Source organism: Xenopus laevis, chromosome 6L (assembly GCF_017654675.1).
Source record: "Xenopus laevis strain J_2021 chromosome 6L, Xenopus_laevis_v10.1, whole genome shotgun sequence".
Classification (NCBI taxonomy): Eukaryota; Metazoa; Chordata; class Amphibia; order Anura; family Pipidae; genus Xenopus; species Xenopus laevis.
In genome coordinates, this window is record NC_054381.1 from 148,860,888 (window position 1) to 148,885,961 (window position 25,074).

The 25,074-nt window shown below is 41.8% G+C and overlaps 2 protein-coding genes across 3 annotated transcripts in view; both read left to right on the plus strand.

The window, feature by feature from the left end:
• trpv4l.1.L (transient receptor potential cation channel, subfamily V, member 4 like, gene 1 L homeolog) overlaps positions 1 to 13,605 on the plus strand; it is a 69,966-nt gene extending 56,361 nt beyond the window's left edge. Inside the window, exons 15-18 of the mRNA XM_018268227.2 lie at positions 4,982 to 5,295; positions 5,415 to 5,542; positions 7,555 to 7,637; positions 12,321 to 13,605. Coding sequence (XP_018123716.2) covers positions 4,982 to 5,295; positions 5,415 to 5,542; positions 7,555 to 7,637; positions 12,321 to 12,421 — 626 coding nt within the window. The 3' untranslated portion in view covers positions 12,422 to 13,605. The remainder of the gene's footprint in view (positions 1 to 4,981; positions 5,296 to 5,414; positions 5,543 to 7,554; positions 7,638 to 12,320) is intronic.
• Positions 13,606 to 24,823: 11,218 nt separating this feature from the next.
• The window catches only part of trpv4l.2.L (transient receptor potential cation channel, subfamily V, member 4 like, gene 2 L homeolog), a 28,521-nt gene continuing 28,270 nt past the window's right edge, over positions 24,824 to 25,074 (plus strand). For both annotated transcript variants that reach the window (XM_041566620.1, XM_018268226.2), the window contains exon 1: positions 24,824 to 25,022. The gene's annotated coding sequence lies outside the window, so the exon portion shown is untranslated. The remainder of the gene's footprint in view (positions 25,023 to 25,074) is intronic.

Below are 25,074 nucleotides of genomic sequence, written 5' to 3' on the forward strand. Positions count from 1 at the left end.
ACTGAGCCTTGGTAAGCCCAACAGCCACATAGGTACAACTTCTATGCGAAGGCACATGAGCGGCAAGCACAAAGCACTTTGGGAGCAACACCTCAAAGGCAACAGGCAAACTAAAAGCCACACTCCTTCTGGTCCAGCATCTTACTGCTCTACCTCTGCTCTCCTTGACCCGTCTGAACCACCCTCCACTCCGCCTTCCACCTTGACCACCTGTTCCCATTCCCAGTCATCTGCCACCAGCCAAGTTTCTGTGAAGGCCATGTTTGAGCGTAAGAAGCCAATGTCTGACTGTCACCCCTTGCCCGGCGTCTGACAGCTGGCTTGTCTGCACTCTTAGCCCGCCAGCTTTTACCATACCAGCTGGTGGACTCTGAGGCCTTCCGCAAATTTGTAGCAATTGGGACACCGCAGTGGAAGGTACCCAGCCGCAATTTTTTTTCTAAAAAGGGAATACCACACCTGTACCAACATGTGCAGAGCCAAGTTACCGCATCTCTGTCACTTAGTGTTGGGCCAAAGGTCCATATGACTACTGACGCATGGTCCTCCAAGCATGGTCAGGGCAGGTATGTCACCTACACTGCCCACTGGGTGAACTTGGTAATGGCTGGGAAGCAGGGAATGGGTAGCTCAACAACAACAGTGGAGTTGGTGTCACCGCCACGGATTGCACGCGGTTCTGCCACCACCTCTACTCCTCCATCGCTCTCTACCTCGTCTTCTTCTTCTTCTTACTCTGCTGCTGGGTCCTCCTTCTCCTCCTCCACACCTGTGCACCCCCAGCTCCCCCTAGGCTATTCGACGTGCCAGGTACGCCGTTGTCACGCTGTCTTGGGGATGACGTGCCTGGAAAGCAAAAACCATACCGGATCTGTACTCCTGTCATCTCTGCAGTCACAGGCCGATCGGTGGCTGACCCCACACCAACTGCAGATCGGAAAAGTGGTGTGTGACAATGGAAGCAATCTGTTGGCAGCGTTGAGACTAGGCAATTTAACACATGTGCCCTGCATGGCACATGTGTTTAAATTTAATAGTCCAACGTTTTGTCTCCAAGTACCCAGGATTCCAGGACGTTCTCACCCAGTCCAGAAAGGTGTCGGCCCATTTCAGACGTTCCTACACAGCCATGGCACGCCTTGCTGACATTCAGCAGCGCTACAACATGCCAGTCAGGCGTTTGATTTCTGACAGCCAGACTCGCTGGAATTCAACGCTCCTTATGTTGGAACGTCTGCTGCAACAACAAAGGGCCGTCAACGAGTACCTTTTTGAACTGGGTGGTAGGACTGGATCTGCACAGCTGGGGATTTTTTTCCCCCGTTACTGGGTGCTTATGCGCGATGCCTGCAGGCTCATGCGACCTTTTGAAGAGGTGACAAATATGGTCAGTCGCACCGAAGGCACCATCAGCGACCTAATACCCTTCGCTTTCTTCCTGGAGCGTGCCGTGCGACGAGTGACAGATGAGGCTGTAGACCAGCGTGACGAGGAGCTGGAAGCGCACGATTTCTGGTCGGAATCACCAGAACGAACCCAGGCACCTGCTGCAACGCAGGGAGAGGTGCCAGAAGTGGAGTCAGAGGAGGAAGGTGGCTTTGTGGAGGAGGAGGAGGAGGACCAACAGGAGCAGGCTTCCCAGGGGGCTAGTGGTGACCTTTTGGGGACCCCTGGTCTTGTACGTGGCTGGGGGGAGGAGACCGTGGATGATGCAGTCCTTGATAATGAGGAAGCGGAGATGGATAGCTCTGCATCCAACCTTGTGAGAATGGGGTCTTTCATGCTGTCATGCCTGTTGAAGGACCCCCGTATCAAGAGGCTTAAGGAGAAGGACCTGTACTGGGTCGCAACGCTACTAGACCCTCGGTACAAGCATAAAGTGTCAGAAATGTTACCAACATACCACAAGTCCGAAAAGATGCGGCATTTACAAACCAGCCTGCAAAACATGTTGTACAATGCTTTTAAGGGTGATGTCACTTCAGGAACTCATCAACATTCCAGGGGCAGAGGTGCCAGTAATCCTGCCACGAGCACACCTGCAAGGACAAAGCCCTTTGGCCAGTCTGTAACGTCAGACATGCAAATGTTTTTCTGTCCAAGGCAGCGCCACAACCCTTCTGGATCCACCCTCAAAGAACGCCTCGACCGGCAGGTAGCGGACTACCTGGCATTAACTGCAGATATCGACACTCTGAGGAGCGATGAACCCCTGGACTACTGGGTGCGCAGGCTTGATCTGTGGCCAGAGCTGTCACAATTTGCCATGAACCTCTTGTCTTGCCCAGCCTCAAGTGTGCTCTCAGAAAGGACCTTCAGTGCAGCAGGAGGGATTGTAACTGAGAAGAGAACTCGCCTAGGTCACAAAAGTGTCGATTACCTGACCTTTATTAAAATGAATGAGGGGTGGATCTCGGAGGGTTACTGCACGCCGGAAGACTTGTTCTGACTTCTATGCAGCTGTCCTTCTCTTCAAGCCTCATGACTCCACACACAGCTGTCCTTTAGCGTCCTCCTCCTCCCTCCGCCACCGTTACAAACTAGGGTGCAAACCCTACTGGTTTAATTTTTTCTGGCCTCTGTGCTTCAGTGGCTGCAACCAAAAAAACTGGGCAAACAATGTCTACAAGGTCAACGTATGGCAAAAAATGACTATTTTCAGCATTTATATGGCATATTTTTTCTGGCAACTGTGCTTCAGTGGCTGCATCCAAAAAAATGCATATTTTCTGCATTTATATGGCATAATTTTTCTGGCCTCTGTGCTTCAGTGGCTGCAACCAAAAAAATGCATATTTTCTGCATTTATATGGCATAATTTTTCTGGCCTCTGTGCTTCAGTGGCTGCAACCAAAAAAATTTATATTTTCAGCATTTATATGGCATAATTTTTCTGGCAACTGTGCTTCAGTGGCTGCGACCAAAAAAATGACTATTTTCAGCATTTATATGGCATATTTTTTCTGGCCTCTGTGCTTCAGTGGCTGCGGCCAAAAAAACTGGGCAAACAATGCCTACAAGGTCAACGACGTTGACCTTGTAGGCATTGTTTGCCCAGTTTTTTTGGCCGCAGCCACTGAAGCACAGAGGCCAGAAAAAATATGCCATATAAATGCTGAAAATAGTCATTTTTTGCCATACGTTGACTCAACGTATATGGCAAAAAATGACTATTTTCAGCATTTATATGGCATATTTTTTCTGGCAACTGTGCTTCAGTGGCTGCGACCAAAAAAATGCATATTTTCTGCATTTATATGGCATAATTTTTCTGGCCTCTGTGCTTCAGTGGCTGCAACCAAAAAAATTTATATTTTCAGCATTTATATGGCATAATTTTTCTGTCAACTGTGCTTCAGTGGCTGCGACCAAAAAAATGCATGTTTTCTGCATTTATATGGCATAATTTTTCTGGCCTCTGTGCTTCAGTGGCTGCAACCAAAAAAGTTTATATTTTCAGCATTTATATGGCATAATTTTTCTGTCAACTGTGCTTCAGTGGCTGCGACCAAAAAAATGCATATTTTCTGCATTTATATGGCATAATTTTTCTGGCCTCTGTGCTTCAGTGGCTGCAACCAAAAAAATTTATATTTTCAGCATTTATATGGCATAATTTTTATGGCAACTGTGCTTCAGTGGCTGCGTCCAAAAAAACTGGGCAAACAATGTCTACAAGGTCAACGTATGGCGAAAAATGACTATTTTCAGCATTTATATGGCATATTTTTTCTGGCAACTGTGCTTCAGTGGCTGCGTCCAAAAAAACTGGGCAAACAATGCCTACAAGGTCAACGTATGGCAGTTGTTTAAAGAGAACAGCAGATTACTAGCCAGCAAAGCTACCTAAGCTAAAATGTCCCTCAAATCCCTGCAGACTTCTGTCCCTCCAATACAGAGCAGTATCAAGCAGATTACTAGCCAGCAAACTTACTATCATCTGTCCCTGAAATCACTAACAGCTCTCCCCCTACACTATCTCTTCCAAGCACACACAGGCAGATTTTTCAGATACATTTTTGCCCTTGATCCCCCTCTGGCATGCCACTGTCCAGGTCGTTGCACCCTTTAAACAACTTTAAAATCATTTTTCTGGCCAGAAATGTCTTTTCTAGATGTTAAAGTTCGCCTTCCCATTGAAGTCTATGGGGTTCGCGAACCGTTCGCGAACCGCTCGCGTTTTTGCGCAAGTTCGCGAATATGTTCGCGAACTTTTTTTCCGACGTTCGCTACATCCCTACTTGGGGCCAACTATGTGTATTAAATTACAGATGGTCTTGGCTTTGTTTGCCCTCACAGTAGGGGTCACCTGGGGAGGACAGGAATTCAGCTGGCTACATAATAGAAAACACACAGAACAAAAGTTATCACTTGTATACCATTTGGTGCAACAGTTCAGGTTGGGATATTGAAGCATTTTAAGCACTAAAACAATATTTCCCTTTAGATTAGTAAAGTTGTTTCATCACAATTATTTCATAATTATCTTATTTTTTACTATGGCCTCGCTCAGAACTTCAAATTGAACCTTTAAGTTGACTTTAATTTGTGATAGTATGATCTATTTTTGGCAAACTTTTTCTTTCGATCTTCATTTTTACTTTTTATATAGCTTTTTAAAAAAAATAATTTTACTTTTTCTGCATTGTACAACGCATTCGAGAGTTTATTGTATGCCCCCCTTTTATATGTGTACAAAGTAATCATATTCTCCCTTAATTGTCTCTTCTCCAAATTAGCTAGCCTTTCCTCATAACAAAGACCTTTCATAACAAAAGTCACTTTTCTTTTGCTGTTGCATGTTACCTGTTTTATAAATATCCTTTGCAAGGATTAGAGGCCAAAACTGTGCTGCATATTCTAGCTACGGCCTTACCAGTGCTTTGTAAAGAGGGACTATTGCCTTCTTCCTTAGGAAATCTTTCTAAAAAGTGAGTTGTCTTAAAATGACCCTAATGTATGCAATATTTTCCCCACTCAGCTTTGGTATCTTTGCTGAATCCCTGCACCAATGAGGAGATATGCAATAGTCAAGAAAATTGTACTGTTTCAGAAAATCCTTCCTGTCAACACAGCATCACATTCAGCAAATTAATGCTTAACCTCTTCACATTGACCATTGGGATGGGAGACCTTGAGATGATCAACCATGCCAAATACCCTGCCGTCTTCATCATTCTAATGGCATCATACATTATCATCACCTTTGTTCTCCTCCTTAACATGTTAATTGCTTTAATGGGGGAGACTGTTGGTGATGTGTCCAAGGAAAGCAAACAGATCTGGCAACTGCAGGTAAATAAACTGAAACAGACTTAAAATTATTTGACATAAACATCCTTCTCCCCCACTATCATATGTGAAATTAAAGACATATTTTTCTGCAGCATCCTAATTCTTTTTTGTTATATCAGTGGGCCACCACAATCCTAGATATAGAGAGATATCTTCCAGCCTTTATGAAGAAAGCCTTCCGCTCTGGAGAAATGGTAACTGTTGGAAAGAAAGTGAATGGGGACCCACATGAACGCTGGTGTTTTAGGTAATTCCCACAGTACCTGACAAGTATTGCACATTACAAGTATTTGCTCATTCAACTACATCCTCAAAATACCAAATTTACTTTGAATATATATTATATAATTGGAAAACATCATTTTATAATATTCATAACTGAGGGCACGATCCACTTCCACCATTCAGTTAAAGCTAAATGTTGCTCAGTGAAAATGAGCCTGTTGTTTTCATTTAGGGGGTTATTTACTAAGCTCCGAATACCCTAAATTCCCCCGGAAATCCGAAAAATTCTTGATTTTTTTTTTTTATAAAATCTGACTTTTAAAAAAATCATGAATTTTTCGGAGTTTATTAAACCCCGAGGGATAAAAAGCCAGAATATAAAAACACGGCATCTCAAACCTGTCGAGGTTGCATAAAAGTCAATGGGAACAGTCCCATTGATTTTTGGTTGTGTCGGGGGTTTCGGGCAATTTCACCATGTTTTTAGAGTGAAAACTCCGAAAAATTCTGAGATTTCAGGGAAAATTCACGAAAAAATCGTGAAAATCTGAGCTTTTCCCGCAAAGCAAATTTTAGAGCAGGTTAGATCAGAGTTTGTGGCAGCCGATATTGAGATAAATTCGGACCTTGATAAATAACCCCCTTAGTCATTTTACTCATTCGTTTGTAATCTGCTGCTCTGAATCTCAAATGTCAACTTCTATACTGGCGATTTGTAGTTATAAAATTCATTATATTAGCAGTCTGAAACACAAAAAAAACTTAATCTTAATACATAAGAATAAGTTATGATTCTGTAAATTGCAAGCTTTGGGGTAATTTTAAGAAGTTGTTAAAAAATGCTTAGTTCAGACATTTTACCGTTTTGGATTGGAGGTAAATTTCATAAACACCATTTTGATAGTGTGAAGAAGAAAGACACATTTACCAATTTTGGATTTGGCAGAATGTGTACATTCCAAAAATACAGTGTATATATTTTTCTGGGGTCCCCTTATTCTTCTGACCCATAAAACAGATGCTGGTTACTTATTCTGCAGTCATGTGGCAGCCATGTGTCTCTTCATGACACTTTGAAAATACTATGCATATTGGTCTTCAAACAGTTAGGTGGACCCCTGGTATTCATATTTAGAATATTTTATCTTGGTACCTATTGACATGTGGGGATAAGGTGATGTTAAATTCAAGCTTTGGGATGATTTTCAGAAATTTCATAAAATCTGCTAACTTTGCAGTTTATTAGTTTTTGAGTAGAAAGACCCCTTTAACCATTTTGGATTCAGATGAATTTGTACTTTCTAAAATGTATGTTTTTTTTGTTGTTGTGAAGTTATTTTTTTGTAGTTTTTATGAGTCTATTTGTTATTTTTTTGCAGTAGCAGAAGTCACCGCCATTTGCATGCATTCTTTTCTACATGCCCCATACTTTGATAATCCTAGGCACATTGGGCATTAAACTGTAGACTCCTGGTTTTCATATTTACATGTTTTTATCTTAGTGTTTACTGACATGTCGGAAATAAGATGCTAGAAATTGGTTGAAAATTAGAAAAATTCAAAAACTTCCATGTTTAGCAGCCAGTTTGGTACTTTGGAGTAGTGATGGGCGAATAAAATTTGCCTGGCACAAATTTGCGCCGAATTCCCGCTTTAATTTCCGATTTTCACATTTTTTTCATGAATAGGTTCGAATTGCTAGATTTTTTAGTAAAAAGGTTCGAATTGCTCGTGAAAACGGGCGAATTTCGTGATTTTTTCATGAAAAGGGACGAATTTCGAGATTTTTTGTGAACTTTCTGATTTCACGTTTTTTCGCAAATTTTTCACCTTTTTCGCTAATTTTTCGGCAAACCGAAATGGGAGAGATTCGCCCATCACTACTTTGGAGTAGATCTAAATATGTGGAACACTGTGTACATTCTAAAATATATGGTCTCCTGGGCTGTACTTTGGGCTTTTATCCTACACAAAACACAGAAGAAATCTTGATTTTTCAAGTCCTTGTCTGATATGTTGCCTTCATTATTTAAGGGTTGACGAGGTGAACTGGTCCCACTGGAAACAGGATATTGCCATTATTAATGAGGATCCTGGAAGGAGCAACTTACAGATCGGTAAGATATTCCCATTGGACACTTTTTTAACCCCAGATATAGTGGGATAACCATCTGCAACCAATCAAAAAACCACTGTCATATGTTTTGTCCAGGTAAACTTACAAAAGCTAGGTGGTTACTGCACTAGGGCAGAGTTTTACATATAATAGTAGAGGTTCTTAAAGGTACAGTAACACTAGGAATACTTTACTTTTTCAGTTAATTTGGCAACAGCTACATGTGCAGATTTAAAAAATGGGTGATTGGGCACCATGCACTGAGCAGACCCGTGTGTTCTTGCTTTTGGTCCTGGCTTGAATAGGCTCTAGTGTAGGCTTCCTGAACGTTTTTTGGCATCGAACAGTGATGTCACTTCCAGTCTTGCAAACCAGAAGTAAGGTGCAGCAGCAGCACATGTGCTGGCTAGGACTGGGCTAGGTTGAACTTGTCTTAAGAATCAAGTGAAGTGATGATGAGACCCGATAGTGAAACAACTGCAAATTGGGCCCATGACTCTACATGTAAGACTAGTGTCCTAGAAATATCAAAATAGATGCAGGCCCGGATTTGTTTAAAAGGCAACACTGTGCATACCCTGGAGATACAATCATTTTTAAATTTCCCATGCGCTAATCTCCATTGCTCTTGTCCAGATGATGAAAATTTGCACGAATAAAGGGGAGGGGACAGGGGCGCCGAATGGCAGTGGGCCTAGGGGGGACCACTATGTAAATCCAGCCCTGAATAGTTGCTACTTGTAGAGTACAGTTCAGTGTTTCTGGTTGGGCTGTAATACACTACTTTCATCACAGAAAGTAATCAGCTAGTCACACTAAGCCTATGGTGTAATTTATGGTAGTGCATCATTGGTTCCAGATGCATAATGAGACAAAGGGACATACAGTATAAGGAATGATTTACATGTCAATTTCATAATTACAGTGTCAATATGCAGTAGAACCCGGTTTTATATTACCAGATTTTATGCTTTCCCAGATTATTTGCCAATTATTTATGGTCTCCTACTTGTACACTCTATTAGTTTCTTCCTGGATTTTATGGTTTCCAGAATTTTATGTTTGTTTCATTCTGACCCTTGGGAGATGTAAAAGCGGGGTTCTACTGTAAGATTATAATCTTTGGGATCGATTTAAAAGAAATGATGAATATATTTGTAAATCAAGAACAAATACATAGTAACATAGTTACTTTTCCTGGGGGTACAAGTGTAATGCAACAACATGCCCCTTTGTGCTCACTTAACAGTGACTGGATTTAAGAAGGTGAAAGAGTTGGTATGAACTGAATTAAAGTGGGTGTGAGCGTTTTAGTCGGATTATTTGAGTGTGTGAGAAAATAGATGCCGTAAGGGTGTTATGTGTGTGATTCACCACTAGGGGGTAATAGAGTTTGTAAATAATTTTTGTAAGTGTAGTTCTTACCCCAACCACCAGAGGGTAGTGCGGTGCAGAAGGTATAAAAAGGACACAACTAGGTTTCAAGGTCTTGTCGGAGGGGGTGGCCAAGTTAACATCAGTCTTCAGGGGTTAGGAGTTATGACCTGGTAGTGGTAGCAAAGAGTGGGGGGATACGGGTGTGAAATTCAGGACCACTAGAGAGCGGGCTGGTGAGGATACAGTCTTTTGGCAACGGAAACAGAAAGAAGGGAGAGTAATTGCCTAGATCAATGCTGTCCAACTTCTGTGGTACAGAGGGCCAATTTTTCTGGCCTACTTGGCGGAGGGCCAATAATGGAAGCTAGCGTTGACCACTCCCTGTTTTTAACCACACCTATTTTAAACCACACCCAAATTACCACAAGACCATGTCCATATTAACAGTGGTAGCACACCAAAAAACCAAATGGTTAGTGCTCACTTCAGCGATATCACTTATCACTCATATGTGAAAAAAGTCATATTAAGACATACCTGGCTTAATAATAAGGCAGGCATAATATGGAACACCCAGGGAGCATAGCGCAGGCAGAGTATGACACACACAGGGAGAATAGGGTGGGAAGAGTATGGGACACACAGGGAGAATAGGGCAGGCAGAGTATGGCACACACAGGGAGCATAGGGTAGGCAGAGTATGGCACACACTGTGAGCATAGGGCAGGAAGAGTATGGCACACGCAGGGAGCATAGGGCAGGCAGAGTATAGCACACACAGGGAGCATAGGGCACAGAGAATGGCACACACAGGGAGCATAGGGCACAGAGAATGGCACCCACAGGGAGCATAGGGCACAGAGTATGGCACACACAGGGAGCATAGGGCACAGAGTATGGCACACACAGGGAGCATAGGGAAGACAGAGTATGGCACAAATAGGAAGCATAGGGCACAGAGTATGGCACACACAGGGACCATAGGGCACAGAGTATGGCACACACAAGGAGCATAGGGCAGACAGAGTATGGCACACACACAGGGAGCAGAGGGTGGACAGAGTATGGCCCACACACTGGGAGCATAAGGCAGGCAGAGCATGGCACACACAGGGAGAATAGGGCAGGCAGATTATGGCACACACAGGCAGCATAGGGCAGGCAGAGTTTGGCACACAGGGAGAATAGGGCACAGAATATGGCACACACAGGGAGCATAGGGCAGACCGAGTCTGGCACAAATAGGAAGCATAGGGCAAAGAGTATGATGCACACAGGGAGCATAGGGCACAGAGTATGGCACACACAGGGAGCAGAGGGTGGGCAGAGTATGGCCCACACACTGTGAGCATAAGGCAGGCAGAGCATGGCACACACAGGGAGAACAGGGCAGGCAGAGTATAGCACAGACAGGGAACATAGGGCACATAGTATGCACACACGAGGAGCATGGGGCAAGCAGAGTCTGGCACACACACTGGGAGCATAAGGCAGGCAGAGCATGGCACACAGACTGTGAGCATAGGGCAGGAAGTGTATGGCACACACAGGGAGCATAGGGCAGGCAGAACATGACACAAACAGGGAGAATAGGGCAGGAAGAGTATGGCACACACAGAGAGCATAGGGCAGGCAGAGTATGGCACACACAGGGAGCATAGGGCAGGCAGAGTATGGCACACAGGGAGCATAGGGCACAGAGTATGGTACACACAGGGAGCATAGGGAAGGCAGAGTATGGCACACACAGGGAGCATAGGGCACAGGGTATGGCACACACAAGGAGCATCGGGCACAGGGTATGGCACACACAAGAAGCATACGGCACAGGGTATAGCACACGTGAGGAGCATAGGGCAGGCAGAGTATGACACACACAGGGAGCATAAGGAAGGCAGAAAAGAGCAGGAAACAGGGAAACCTATCTGGATCACTCTAAACTGTACTACATACAGTGACACAGTGCTGGTGCCCCTCCAGCAGTTTCTATAAGTGTAAACATGTAAACAATGTGGTCAGATTCAATCTGGGTTTTCGGGGTGCGAACAATAGAGGTGTTACTAGTGTGAACAATGCAGGGGGATTACATGTGTGAACAATACAGGGGATTACTGTCTGAATTTGAGGTTTAAACAATGCAGGGGGCAGTTAATCTCAGTAATGATATATTTTAAAGTTTACACATGGTAAGCAGACACAGCAGACAGACTTTCATGTAGGGGCCACACAGGGGGGGGGATCACAGGCTGCCAGTTGGACAGCCCTGGTCTAGATGAAGTACTGGCCTGAGAACAGGATATTGGATTGTATATTGAAATGGACTGTGTGTTGTGACTGATTGTTGCATTGTATGCCTCTGGTGTGCTCAAGAGTTTATAAACCTTGCGAAAAGCATAAGGAGTCCACATATTTGTCGCTTCCTGGAGTGTGGTTCTATCAAGGTAACGGAAGGGTTCATGTGCAACATTACTGTCCCTTTAAGAGCCGACTGTCCTCCTTACATGCAACATTGGGAGTGAGGGCTGATGTGACCCCACCTGAAGCAAGTGAATAGGACAGCCTCATGTATTAAAAGGCATGAGAAAGGCGTTTAGAGTGTTGACAACTAATGTTTCATGACAGTCAGTACTTCATGTTTACTGTTACTTGTGCTTTAAAGGAGAACTAAACCCCCCATGGACCACACATACAGAGTGAGCGCAGCGGAGCTCACAGGTGCCATCATCTTCTCTTCAGTAATCTTCGTGAAGTGAGCGACATATTGGCACATGCGCAGTTGGAGCAATCTTACAGTTCGCAAAAACTGATCATGTGCCGAAAGAGACGGAAATTGCTGAAGGGGTAGAAGAAAACGTGAAGATTACCAAAGAGAAGAAGATGGTGCCCATGAGCTCTGCTGCGCTCACTCTGCATGTGCGGTCGCTATTTTTAAAGAATTCAGGGTTAAGACTGTGCAGGGGGGAAGCAGGGAAGGGGGTCAGTGGAGGAGGCCAGTGAGGACTTTTAACAATGGGGGGTTTAGTTCTCCTCTAAAAAAGAGTGAGCGATTATAAACCCAGTGGGGGATGGGCTTATCCTGACTGCTGAATAAAACCTGTGGCCCTGTATTCAAATTTAGCAGGAAAACAATGAGCATTAAGTGTTTTAGTTCTCTCCCATTAATGATTTAGTCTGATAACAGCTGTATGGGGCTGCTCCATTCATTGATGCATAAAGCAAAATGCTGCACTTTAATTACAGGTGGAATCATTGGCCACATGCGCTGCCGCATCAGACTGATCATGCTTTTTCTTTTCTCTTCCATTAGTGGGGAAGCATAAAGCTGGCCAACATTCAGAAGATGTTATGGTGCTTCTTGAAAAATTGCCACAATCCCAGACTGATGAGAAGAACAAGAAGGATTACTGAACGCAAATCTAAATGAATGTGGCAGAGAGAAGAGGTCCCTGATGTGGCACAGAGTAGAGCACTCCAGCAATAACCGCTCCACTAGTATTGTGACATATTGTATTTTTCAAATCTTCTCAATTTGGTATTATCAGAATTATTTCATAAAGAGGAACTTGACCTGAAGATGGCCCTTTAAATGCCATAGTCGTATCGCCTACAGTCTGTAGATAAAAGTACCAAATTGCATAGAGAATAAATTCTACATTCTCTGGCACTTTCAGATTTACAGAAGGAAAGTGCTTGTGCTCCATGCAGAACCCTTCAGTTTTGATATTGGTTCCTGGGACGCTGTTCTCTCATGAACCAATGACAGTAGTGCCCGTGTAACAATATTGACTACTGTTAAATTTTGATCCCTCCCCCACTAAATGAACTAAAAAAACAGCATCCCTACCACCTATAATACATATATTTCACTAAAATTACCTGAATTTCATTTCTCTTACTTTTTACAGTGTTTTTGTTTACAGACAGACAATTTAATTTATGTATTTTTTTTTTTTTTTAATGTTTGCCTTATTGAGGGTTTTTGTGCTCTAAAATGTCCTCTGATATCTGCTCTACACTGGTGGGTTTGTGATTCTGAATGAGTTTCCGGGTTTTACAACGGAATAATGTTTTTCTTATTGTGACATTACTGAATTTGTAATGATTGTGTTTGTATAGAATTTTTGGTCTGCACTGTTCTTTGTTAATTTCACCCGTAAAGGGGTCATTTGTGCAGTGTGCCGAGTGCATTATTCATTTTGTCATTGCTTTTATGGCTTCGATTGATTTTATTTTATTTTTTTTAGTATTGCGTTGGTCTTTATTATTTGTTTCCATCCATAAAAGCAAATTCTTTAGGGATTTTGCAATACATTTTGTTTTATTGCTTTGAGTGATTTTATAGAATTGCAGTTATTTGACTGTATTTGTAGTCCTGCCATAGTCTAAAACAGTTTAATTGCACATGAGAACAGTGAATCAGGAATTCTTATTTTTTAAATTTTTTAGCTTTGAGTAGTTTTATAGAATTGCAGTGATCATAATGGATTTTCAATGCGATTGACTTGCTTGTTCCAGAAAGGCCCAGGTCAGTGGCGTAACTAATCTAGCCTAGGATATGCACCCTGGCCCACCCCACGCCAGACTTGTGCTATGTGCACTTGAACTCTCTGTCACGATTGCCGCCCGAGCAGTCCCAGGAGCTCCGGTCGGCGCACCCGATCCTTCCAGCGTCGCTCCCAAAATGGTGCCATGCTGGCTTTGGCGCCAAATTCAAATATAAAAAGGGGCCCAGGACGCCAGAATGGCGCCCAAGAATAGGATTTGCTGCCATAGATCCTGGGTTTCTGTTTGTGTTTCCTGATCCCTGCTCCAGCCTTGATCCCTGCTCCAGCCTTGATCCCTGCTCCAGCCTTGATCCCTGCTCCAGCCTGTGTTATTGACCTTTGCCTGGCCTCTTGCTTATTGATCCTGATCTGCCTGCCACTGAACTCTTGCCTGACTATCCGCTTGCTTAACCCTTTGGATAACGCGACCTTGCTCCCTCAAGAGGGCTTCCTCCTAGATCCTGACTACCTCCCTGGAGGGAGCTACCGGCTCCCTGACACTCTGGTTTTTCTGGTGGGCCCTGAGGTGGCTCAGGCCTGGGTGTGATCACACCCACCTCCCCCTGGTAATTACGCCAGTGACTCAGGGTATAATGGTGTAAAAGAAACGGATCCGCACACACACCGATTAGTGCAGTCGGGGATTATCCCCTTTTATTCAGCCACCAAACACCTTCCTGATGAAGGGTGGGTGTTCCCCCCCGAAACGTTGATGTTTGGTGGCTGAATAAAAGGGGATAATCCCCGACTGCACTAATCGGTGTGTGTGCGGATCCGTTTCTTTTACACATTGGTTGCTAAGGGACCCGGCCGGGTCAACGGAAGGAACGCACCACCAGCTTGCAGGATTGGCGAACTACAGGTGTGCGGTAGGATAATTACATTGTAATCAGGGTATAATGGTGGCATTAAGGTGAAATTATCTTTTGCTTTCTACCAAATTGTAAGCTTTTGGGTAAATGTAGAATATATACAAATTGTTTGCCTGAATTACTGATAGGACCATGGATTTTCATGTTTTTTTATTCTGGCAGTTTTGTTAAAGGACATGTAAACCCCCAACACAAAATGTAATCACTGGAGAGCCTCTTTGAAATCTCTAAATAACTGTCACTCTAGGGGGCACATTTACCTAGGGTCGAATATCAAGGGTTAATTAACCCTCAATATTCTACCATCGAAGTAAAATTCTTCGACTTCGAATATCGAAGGATTTTCCGATATTCTTACGATCGAACGATCTAAGGAATAATCGTTCGATCGAGCGATTAAATCCTTCGAAACGAAGGATTTTAATCCATCGATCGAAGGATATTCCTTCGATCAGGAAATTGTTAGGAAGCCTATGGCGACCTTCCGCATAGGCTAACATTGGCCTCGGTAGGTTTTAGGTGGCGAACTAGGGGGTCGAAGAATTTTTTAAAGAGACAGTATTTCGACTATCGAATGATCAAACAGTCAAAGATTTTTAGTTCGAAAAGGTCGTAGTCGAAGGTCGAAGTAGCCCATTCGATGGTCGAAGTAGCCATATTCGACCATTTGAAATTCGAACTTTCTTTCCTCTATTCCTTCACTCAAACTAAGTAAATGGGGCCCCTAGTTGTTCAAAGGTTAACAGTAAGGCTGCAGCATCCCTTAATCACGTCGGATTCATTCTGCTCCTCTCACCCACTCAGCTCGGGATTTTGCTTTGGCTGTTGACTTGTGAGCATGCTCAGTTCTTCTCAGCTCAGATTACTAAACACACCCACCAGTCTAACAGCCAATGAAGAGATAGATTGAAAGGTTGAAAGCTGCTATTTGTTTTAGGGAAATGTAATGACGCTGGCAAATGGAGGGGGTATATGCAGTACAAATAATGCCATTTGGGTGGGGGAGATGTGCCCAACTTATATACATGGTAGGAAATGTAGGCTTTACATTTCCTTTAAATTGTCACTGATCAATGCCAGGATGTCCTTGCTTTGTTGGTTTAGTTAGTAAGATTTATTGAGGTTTTTTTCTTGCTTCTGGCCTGTGTTTAAGTGGATATTCTGACTGACTCCTGACTTTGCTTGATTACTGGCTTTTGGTAACACTAGGGGTCATTTATAAAGTTCTTGCAGCTCATATATATTCCCAAATGGTTGTATTCCTGCACGCTAGTATATTGCACTGCGAATTCGCGTTGAGAATACATTTTCGCAAATGAGACGGGTGTTTGCGTGAGTGCGCCCACTGTGGGAGGTTGTTGTGCACGAAAATAGCGTTGACAGTAACTTAAATTCGAAACTGTTTTGAAAATATTTTCTTCGCCAGCACAGTTGTGGCGTAATTCAAACGCAGAGCGTGCACATAATTTTGGCAATTTGCGATTTTTGCCATATTAAAGTGTAAAAAAATAAAATCACAATTCTGTTTGCACATTGCACAGCTTTATAAATATAACAATGCAGCCCTGAGCGAAGTTTATAAATGAGCCCCACTGTGTATATTTGGAATACTGGCTCAAATATATTATAGCGCAAAAGAGGTTTTGGATGGTATAAAAGAAGATTTTTTTAACTTTTTTATCACTCTTTTGATGGCCTGTTTTATGCGGTTAGTCTGCTCCTTCCAGCTGAGGGTCATGGGCTGGAGCACCTGAACCTGTTTCTACCACTCATGTTTGTTTCTCCTTTATTATAGGCTGTTAAGTTTTAACTGAATTTCAGCTCAAAGAGTTTAGTGATTCCAGTTCTGAGTATGTCCATTTGATCTACTGGTGACTCAGAGTTGGATCAAAGCACCACTAAATGTTTTTGAGACTTTGGAAAATAGCATAAAGCTTTTTATCCGTCTGAAAATCACTTTACCTTTGGTAAAAATACATCGTAACTGGGACTGGAATGGGGTTGGGTTGGGTAAATGGGAATACAACATTTATTTTAATATTCTTAATGTTTTTTTTTTTGTTTTTTTTTTTACAAATGCAAGCAATGCCTTTATATACAAAATAAATAAATAATTTGTAATGGAAAAGAAACTTGTTGTGTGAAGCCTCATTATCACTCACGATAGAGGTAAAAATCTGAGTACATTAAGGGGCATATTTATCAAGGGTCGAATTTGGAATTGAAAAAACGTCGAAATTCAAATTCAAAAAGACCAACGGAAATTAAGTCAAAGTTTTTTTAGTTGAATAGATCTGTTTTTGGCTGAATGCGAATCGTACAAATCAAAGGAATATCGCATTCGATCGAATTCAATTCGAAGTTTTCCCCCCAAAAAACTTTGATTTTTCAAAGTCCACCAATTGACTCCAAATGGGTTCTAGGAGGTCCCCCATAGGCTAAAACAGCAATTTGGCAGGTTTTAGATGGCGAATGGTTGAAGTCGAATCTTTAAAGAGACAGCACATAATACATTTCGATATTCGAATTTTCGAATTTGGACTATTCCCTAGTCGAAGTGCACAAAAAATAGCTCAAAATTTGAATTTTTTTCATTCGAAAATTCATCTTGACCTTTGATAAATCTGCCCCTAAAAATAAAAGAATGGTGGATGTGGTGGGGGGGATAGTTTTAAAGAGAGAAGTGTCAGATTTCAATTCAGGATGGTAAATTATATCTCCTTGGGTGAGCCATAATAATTACTACAGGTATGGGACCTGTTATCCGGAAACCCGTTATCCAGAAAGCTCCAAATTACTGGATGACCGTTTCCCATAGACTCCATGTTATCCAAATTTTGAAAAATAATTTCCTATTTCTCTGTAATAATAAAACAGTAGCTTGTACTTGATCCCAACTAAGATATAATTAATCCTTATTGGAAGTAAAAACAGCCTATTGGGTTTATTTCATGTTTAAATGATTTTCTAGTAGACTTAAGGTATGAAGTTTCAAATTATGGAAAGATCTGTTATCCGCCAAACCCCAGGTTCCGAGCATTCAGGGTGTCAGGTCCCATACTTGTATTACAGCTATGGGGTCTTTTATCCAGAAACCCATTCTGGGAAAGCCATCTCCCATAGTCATTTTTTTCCCCTTTTTCTCTGTAATAATAAAACAGTAACTTGTACCTGATCCCAACTAAGATATAATTAATCCTTATTGGAAGCAAAACCAGCCTATTGGGTTTATTTAATGTTTATTTTTTTTCTAGTAGACTTAAAGTATGATTCTAATTACAGAAAAACCCCTTATCTGGAAAACATCAGGTCCCAAGCATTCCTGTTAATAGCTTCTAAGTCTTTTCTTAGTAGTACTTACCCCATATTCGTGGAAGTCACTGTACTTCTGTTTTCAGTTGTTCTGCTTTTGCATGTGGATTACACAACTCTCTTTCTGGTTATGTTTGGGCTTGTGAAATAAAGAAAATAGATTTTTATACTGTATGTGCATGTAAAAAAGAATATATGTAGCCCAATCAAATGATTGCTTTCATTGTTCAACCTGCAGCTGGCTGTTAAAAGACAGTCACTGATTGGTTGCTTTTGGTTACTGCCCAGGTGCAAATTTGCCCAGTGTTTATAAGTTTATAAGTTTATATGTTATAGAATGGCCAATTCTAAGCAAATTTTCAACTGACCTTAATTTTTTTTTTTTTTTATCGTTTCTGAGTTATCTGCCTTCTTCTGACCCTTTCCAACTTTCCAGTGGGGGGGTCACTGACCCCATCTAAAAACAAATGCTCTTTATGGCTGCAAATGTATTGTTAGTACTTTTTATTACTCATCTTTCTATTCAGGCCTCTCCTATTCAAATCAATTCAAGGTTAGTAGGGTAATTTGGACCCCAGCAACCACAGTCTAAAGAATACAAGACGGTTTTTCCGCAGCATATTTTAGCTGGGGAGAAGCACCTCCAACCACCCAAGCCACTTCCTATTAATGTAATAGAAAGTGCCTAACCAGCAAGTACACACATCTCTCACATTTGGAGCAGTGTAATAACACATAGTCAGGCTTTGGGAACCTTTAACTATGTGAATGTACCATATAGATGTTAATACTGGAACAACTGGTATTTTAAGTTTAAAGGGGTAGTTCACCTTTGAGTTAACTTTTAGTATGATGTAGAGAGTGATATTATAAGACAATTTGCGGTCGGTTTTAATTTTTTATTATGATTGGTTTTTGAGATATTTAATAAGAGACTGGAACATGAATAGGAGAGGCCTGAATAGAAAGATGAGTAATAAAAAGTAGCAATAACAATACATTTGTAGCCTTACAGAGCATTTGTTTTTAGATGGGGTCAGTGACCCCACATTTGAAAGCTGGAAAGTAAGGATGCACAGAATACGCAATTTTGGATTCGGCTGAACTCCTGAATCCTTTGCGAAAGATTTGGCCAAATACTGAACCGAATCCGATTCCTAATTTGAATATGCAAATAAGGGGTGGGAAGGGTAAAACATTTTTTACTTCCTTGTTTTGTGACAAAAAGTCACGTGATTTCCCTCCCGCCCCTTCGCATTTAGGGTTCGGATTCAGTTCGGCCGGGTAGAAGGATTCGGTCGAATCCTGCTGAAAAAGGCTGAATCCCGAACCGAATCCTGGATTTGGTGCATCTCTACTGGAAAGATTCAGAAGAAAAAGGCAATTCAAAAACTATATAAAAAAAAAAATAATGAAAACCAATTGAAAATATGCTTTGTAGTGGCCATTCTATAAGATACTAAAAGTTAAAAGTTAAGGTCCTGTAACAACTGAACATCGAATCAAATTAATTAATATTTATTCCATAAACCCAACATATACTCATATAGCCAATTACTCATATAGTAAAGAACAGAAGACACATAAAAAAAAATCATGTACTTGGGAAAGGTTGAACTGGGCCAACGGGCAAAAACCCAGTGTGCTCCACCAACCCAGGCTTGATCCCCACCAGGGACTGTGGATGCTCACTTTGTTTCTCTTGTTGTGGCTGCAAAAAGTAAAAAGGAATGAAGTTGGGCTGTTGTGGAGCTCACAACTGGGGCATGGGCGCTTGATTGAGGTGAGGGGGTCTGCAACAGGGGCAAGGAGGGCCATTACTGGGGGGCCTGCAACTGGGGTGAGGAGGGCCATTACTGTAATATAATGTGGCGTACACTAGGTGTCACTATAACATGATAATTCTTTATACAAAACAGTGTGTAACTTGTTGATGTGGGAGGTCATGCAGCCAAGTTTTGCTGGACTGATAGAAATACAGATCCCTTACAAGAATATCTCCTGTGTCTTTATGAACAGTTTAAACCTCACAATCAGAAACATTACATTGTGTCAGAAGCTGGTGATTTTACAGACCACAGCACTGAACACACAGCAGAGAGAAGACTGCAATAAGGAAAAGCATGGAGTTTGCAGGTATGCAGCAACTCAGCATGGACTGGGACAGCATTAATCTCTCAGAGGAATGGAAAAGGTCTAAACAACATGCAGAACTAATCTTTAAGGGTCCTATTAAGGCAAAAGAAGAGGAAGACAAATGCTGTTATTGTGGGTTGGAGAGAAAGGAAGGGACATATACAACTCATGGGGAGACATGTCTGCAGAGGAGAGCAAACAGCTCAGCGCTTATTATAAAAAAATACAGTGATTATGTAACCCCAAAAGCAAACCCAATCTTTGCAAGATATTAATTCTATAAAAGGCCCAAGATGCAAATGAACCTGTGGGGCAATTTGTCACAGATCTGAAATTGCTAACCAGGGACTGTGCATTCACTGATGCTGATGAAATGATTCGTGACAGGATTGTATTTGGCACAAATTCTCCAAAAGTACAAGAGAAATTAATAAATCAAGGTGCTGATCTTAATCTAAGCAACACAAGTGATATTGCAAGATCTTATGAAGCAGCTCAGCACAACTAAAAGTAATGGCAGCCTCAGATAAAGTACATCATGTGAGCAAAACTTCCAATCCCTACAAACAGCCACATACAAATAAAAATGCAGAAAAAAAACTCACAAAATAAATGCAGCAGATGTGGGAGATCACACACAGTGCAAAATTGTCCTGCAAAAGGCCAGACATGCCACAAATGTAAAAAGAACAATCACTTTGCTAGAATGTGTAAAACACAGGTTTGCTGGATATGATTTAGTTTCAAATGATGATTCGTGTCAAGTCAAGTCAAGTAGTTATTTATTGCCTTTTGTACCAGGAGTTCCTAGGAATTTCTTTTGCAGCACAGTGCAGTGAGACACATATTGATTTTACAATATATTAATGTTTACAATGTATGTGGGATAGGGAAATACAGAGTATCAGATTAATAAAAAGTAAATGTAAAGTGCAGGGAGTGCAAATTAGACCATTTAGTTAGTTGGCGTAGGTGATTCTTGAAGGTTTCTTCTTTCTTATCCGTAGGACTCAATTGCAGTTAGTCTGACAGCTCTTGGAAAGAAGCTATTAAATAGTCTTTTGCTGACTTATCCATAGAAATGGTAACTACAACTAGCCGATCTGTATCCATAAATGCAATTGCAAAAGATCGTCCTGACCAGGTTTTCACTGAAATAGGAGTAGGAAGCAAACATTCACTGGTAAGATTCAAACTGGATACAGGTGCACAAGTAAATGTGATACCTTTAAATATATTTCAACAGAAAAGGTTTTCAGAACCACTCAGAAAAACACAAGCTGTATGGATATGGTAGAGAACAACTAGATGTGAAAGGTATTTGCACTTTGGATTGTAACTATAAAGATAATAAACAGAAGCTGCAATTTTATGTTGTCAAGACTATGGCTAATCCTGTTTTGGGGCTCAGGGCCTGTCTGGATTTAAAGCTAATTCAGTTGGTACTGTCTGTGGTAGATTCACAGAATAAAGGACACCTGATAAAAATTGTTGTGATATTCTTAACGAATACAAAGATGTCTTCCATAGACTTGGACATTTTTCTGGGGAGTACAAAATTCAGGTGGATAAAACAATCAGTCAAACTGTACATGCTCCTCGCAGAGTCCCAGTGGCCCTTAAGGAAAGACTTTCCAAAGAGATTGAGGGAATGCAAAAACTGGGTGTCATTGTTAAAGTTGATGAGCCCACTGAATGGGAAAATTCAATGGTCATAGTAGAAAAACCTCGCACGGGAGAACTAAGGATTTGTCTAGATCCAGGGACCTAAACAAAGCAGCGAATCGAGAGCCTACCCTAGAAGACATTACTAGCAGACCAGCAGGAGCAAAGTATTTTAGTGTCCTAGATGCCAGGTCAGGGTACTGGCAAATAAAATTAGACCAGGAAAATTCTATGTTAACAACATTTAACACACCACAAGGAAGGTACCGCTTTACGATGAAACATATGCAGATCTTAAGGTTGTTGCTGCTTATGTGGATGACCTTCCGGTTTCATGGTAAAACTCTGGAAGAACATGATTCCAACTTAAAAGCCATGCTTCAGAGGTCCAGGGAAAAAGGAGTTAAATTCAATGTGGACAAATGTACTCTGAGTAACAATATCCTGTCAGTGGAAGGCCTAAAGCCTGATCCAAACAAAATTGCAGCAATAGCTAATATGAGACCACCTGACAGTCGGTCAGAACTTGAAACGGTTTTAGGACTTGCCAATTACCTGGCAAAATTCACTCCACATCTTGCTGATGTTCCGTCACCTCTAAGAGAACTTTTAAAGAAACACACTGATTTTCAATGGGGATCTCAGCAGAATGAGGCATTTAAAGGACCAGTAACATCAAAAAATGTAATTGTTTTAAAGTAATAAAAATATAATGCAGTGTTGCCCTGCACTAGTAAAACTGCTGTGTTTGCTTCAGAAACACTACTATTGTTTATATAAACAAGCTGCTGTGTAGCAATGGGGGCAGTCATTCAAAGGAGAAAAGGCTCAAGTTACACAGCAGATAATTTCTGTAGAACATAATGGTGTTATCTGTTATCCATTACTTATCCTGTGCCATATAGCCGTTTTTCAATTTCGGCCATTGCTACTCAAAAGCTTGTTTATATGAACTATAGTAGTGTTTCTGAAGTGAACAGATCAGTTTTACTAGTGCCGGGCAACACTCCATGATATTTTCATTACTTTAAAACACTTTCAGTTTTTGGTGTTACTGTTCCTTTAACAAAATGAAACAGGTCATATCCAATGCTGGAACTTTAAAATATTATGACACTAAGAAGGAGGTAACAGTTCAAGTGGATGCATCCAAACAAGGCCTTGGAGCAGTACTGCTGCAGGAAGGGAAACCTGTTGTCTTTGCATCCAAGTCACTCACAGACACAGAAGTGAATTATGCCCAAATAGAAAAGGAGATGTATGCAATTGTATTTGGATATGAACGTTTTCATCAGTATATCTATGGTCGGAAAGTGACTGTGGAATCAGATCACAAGCCTTTGGAAATAATCATGGAAAAGAGCCTTGCATCTGCCCCAGCCAGTCTAGAAAGGATGATGTTGCGTCTGCAAAAGTATAACATTCAGGTGATATACAAACCAGGAAACATGATTCCTGTTGCAGATACCCTAAGCAGATTACCCCTTCATGAAAAAAGTTCTACAGAAGAGGTTTTTGAAACACAAGTACATTTAGTTATGTCAAGTCTTCCCATTTCAGACCAGAAAATGAAACAGCTCAGAAGTGCAACTGTGGAGGACCCTCAACTAGCAGCAGTGAGGAAAGTCATATTAAATGGATGGCCAAGGTCAAAACATGCCTGTCCTCCAGCAGCAGCAGCAGCAGAGTTTTGGAATTTCCTCGAACTGGTTCTTTTGGACAACATCATCTGCAAAGGTGACAGGCTGGTAGTACCAAAATCCATGAGTAAAGAACTGATTAAACAAATACATCAAGGACACATGGGAGCTGAAAAATGTAAAACCAGAGCATGAGATATATTCTACTAGCCAGGTATGAATGCACAAATAGAAAATATTGTACTAACGTGTCCACTTTGTTTACAACATCGTGCAGCAAACAGCAAAGAACCAATGATTCCGCATGGTGTGCCATCAAGACCATGGCAAAAAGTGGCTTCAGATCTATTTGTGTTAGACAATGCAAACTAGATTCTTGCAGTGGATTATTACAGTCGATTCTTTGAACTAGAATGTTTAAAAAACACTTCTACTTCTAATGTCATAGAAAAACTAAAAGCAATATTTGCCAGACATGGAATTCCAGATGAGTTTGTGTCAGATAATGGCCCCCAGTTTGCATCAGCAGAGTTTGCACGATTCACTAAAGCCTATGACTTTCAGCACACAACTTCTAGTCCAAACTATCCACAATCAAATGGACAGATTGTGAAACCAGTTCAGACTGTTAAGCATCTGCTCTCAAAGGCAAAACAAAGTGGTGGAGATCCCTACGTTGCCATACTGGAATACAGAAACACACCAATTGATGGAATTGGGTCACCAGCTCAACTCCTAATGAGCCGCCGTATGCGCTCCACACTACCCATGACACACAATCAATTACTACCACATATAAACCATCAGCTCTTGTGAGCCCAAAACTGCAGAACAGAGGTGCTAGGCCATTATCTGTCCTGCAGGAGGGAGATCGGGTCATGATGCAAAAGCCTGGAGGAAAATGGCAACCAGGATATGTGACTTTTAAGTTACAAACTCCAAGATCATACCTGGTGGAAACTGATGATGGTGGTGTATACAGAAGGAACCTAACAATCAGAAACATTACAATTACTGGGGGGCCTGCAACTGGGGTGAGGAGGGCCATGACTGGGGGGCCTGCAACTGGGGTGAGGAGGGCCATGACTGCAACAGGGGCGAGGAGGGCCATGACTGGGGTGGGGGGCCTGTGACTGGGACAAGGAGGGCCATGACTGGGATGGGGGGCCTGCAACTGGTGAGAGAAGGGCCATGACTGGGACAGGGGGGACCCCGGAAACAGTGAATCCCCAAACTACAATGTAAAAAGATACAGGCATTTTTTACATGCAGCTGCTCGTTGATCAGACAAATAGGTCCCATACACAGTTAGTCCAAAGATGTCCATATATCTCTAGATCCGAGGCATGGATACCAAAGTGCCCCCACCCCAACAGAGCCCTGCACACTGAGAACAAAACCAGTACACACAACTGTGCATAATATCCAAACAAGTGGTCCAATTGGAAATCAGCCCCTTCAAGTGAAATCATTTAACCTACACCTGATATTTGGAGAATAAACAACAAATACTGGTTATACTGGTTCCAGTAGAGACTGACATGTCCACATACTGTGCACTCAAAGAATTGCTCACACACACGCCTACAGATTAAGTACGTGTGCCAACATCAGACATATGTGATTGAGTTCAGTTCCTGTTGCTTCATAAAGATTTTGGAGAACTGAAAACTAGACCAATAAATAGTGTTTCACACATTTTTGAAAGTCCTAAAGAGATCTGAGCTGAGAGTTGCAGGAGGCTGCAGTCAGAAGCACAACAAGGGGTTGAGGATCCATCTGCTTATTACCTGCCCTGAAGCTGACAATTCAGTGGACCTTGCTCTCTGCTTGAATGCAGGTAAGCCCAAAGGGGAAAGTCTGTAGTGGAAAGGTGTACATTTTCAATTACA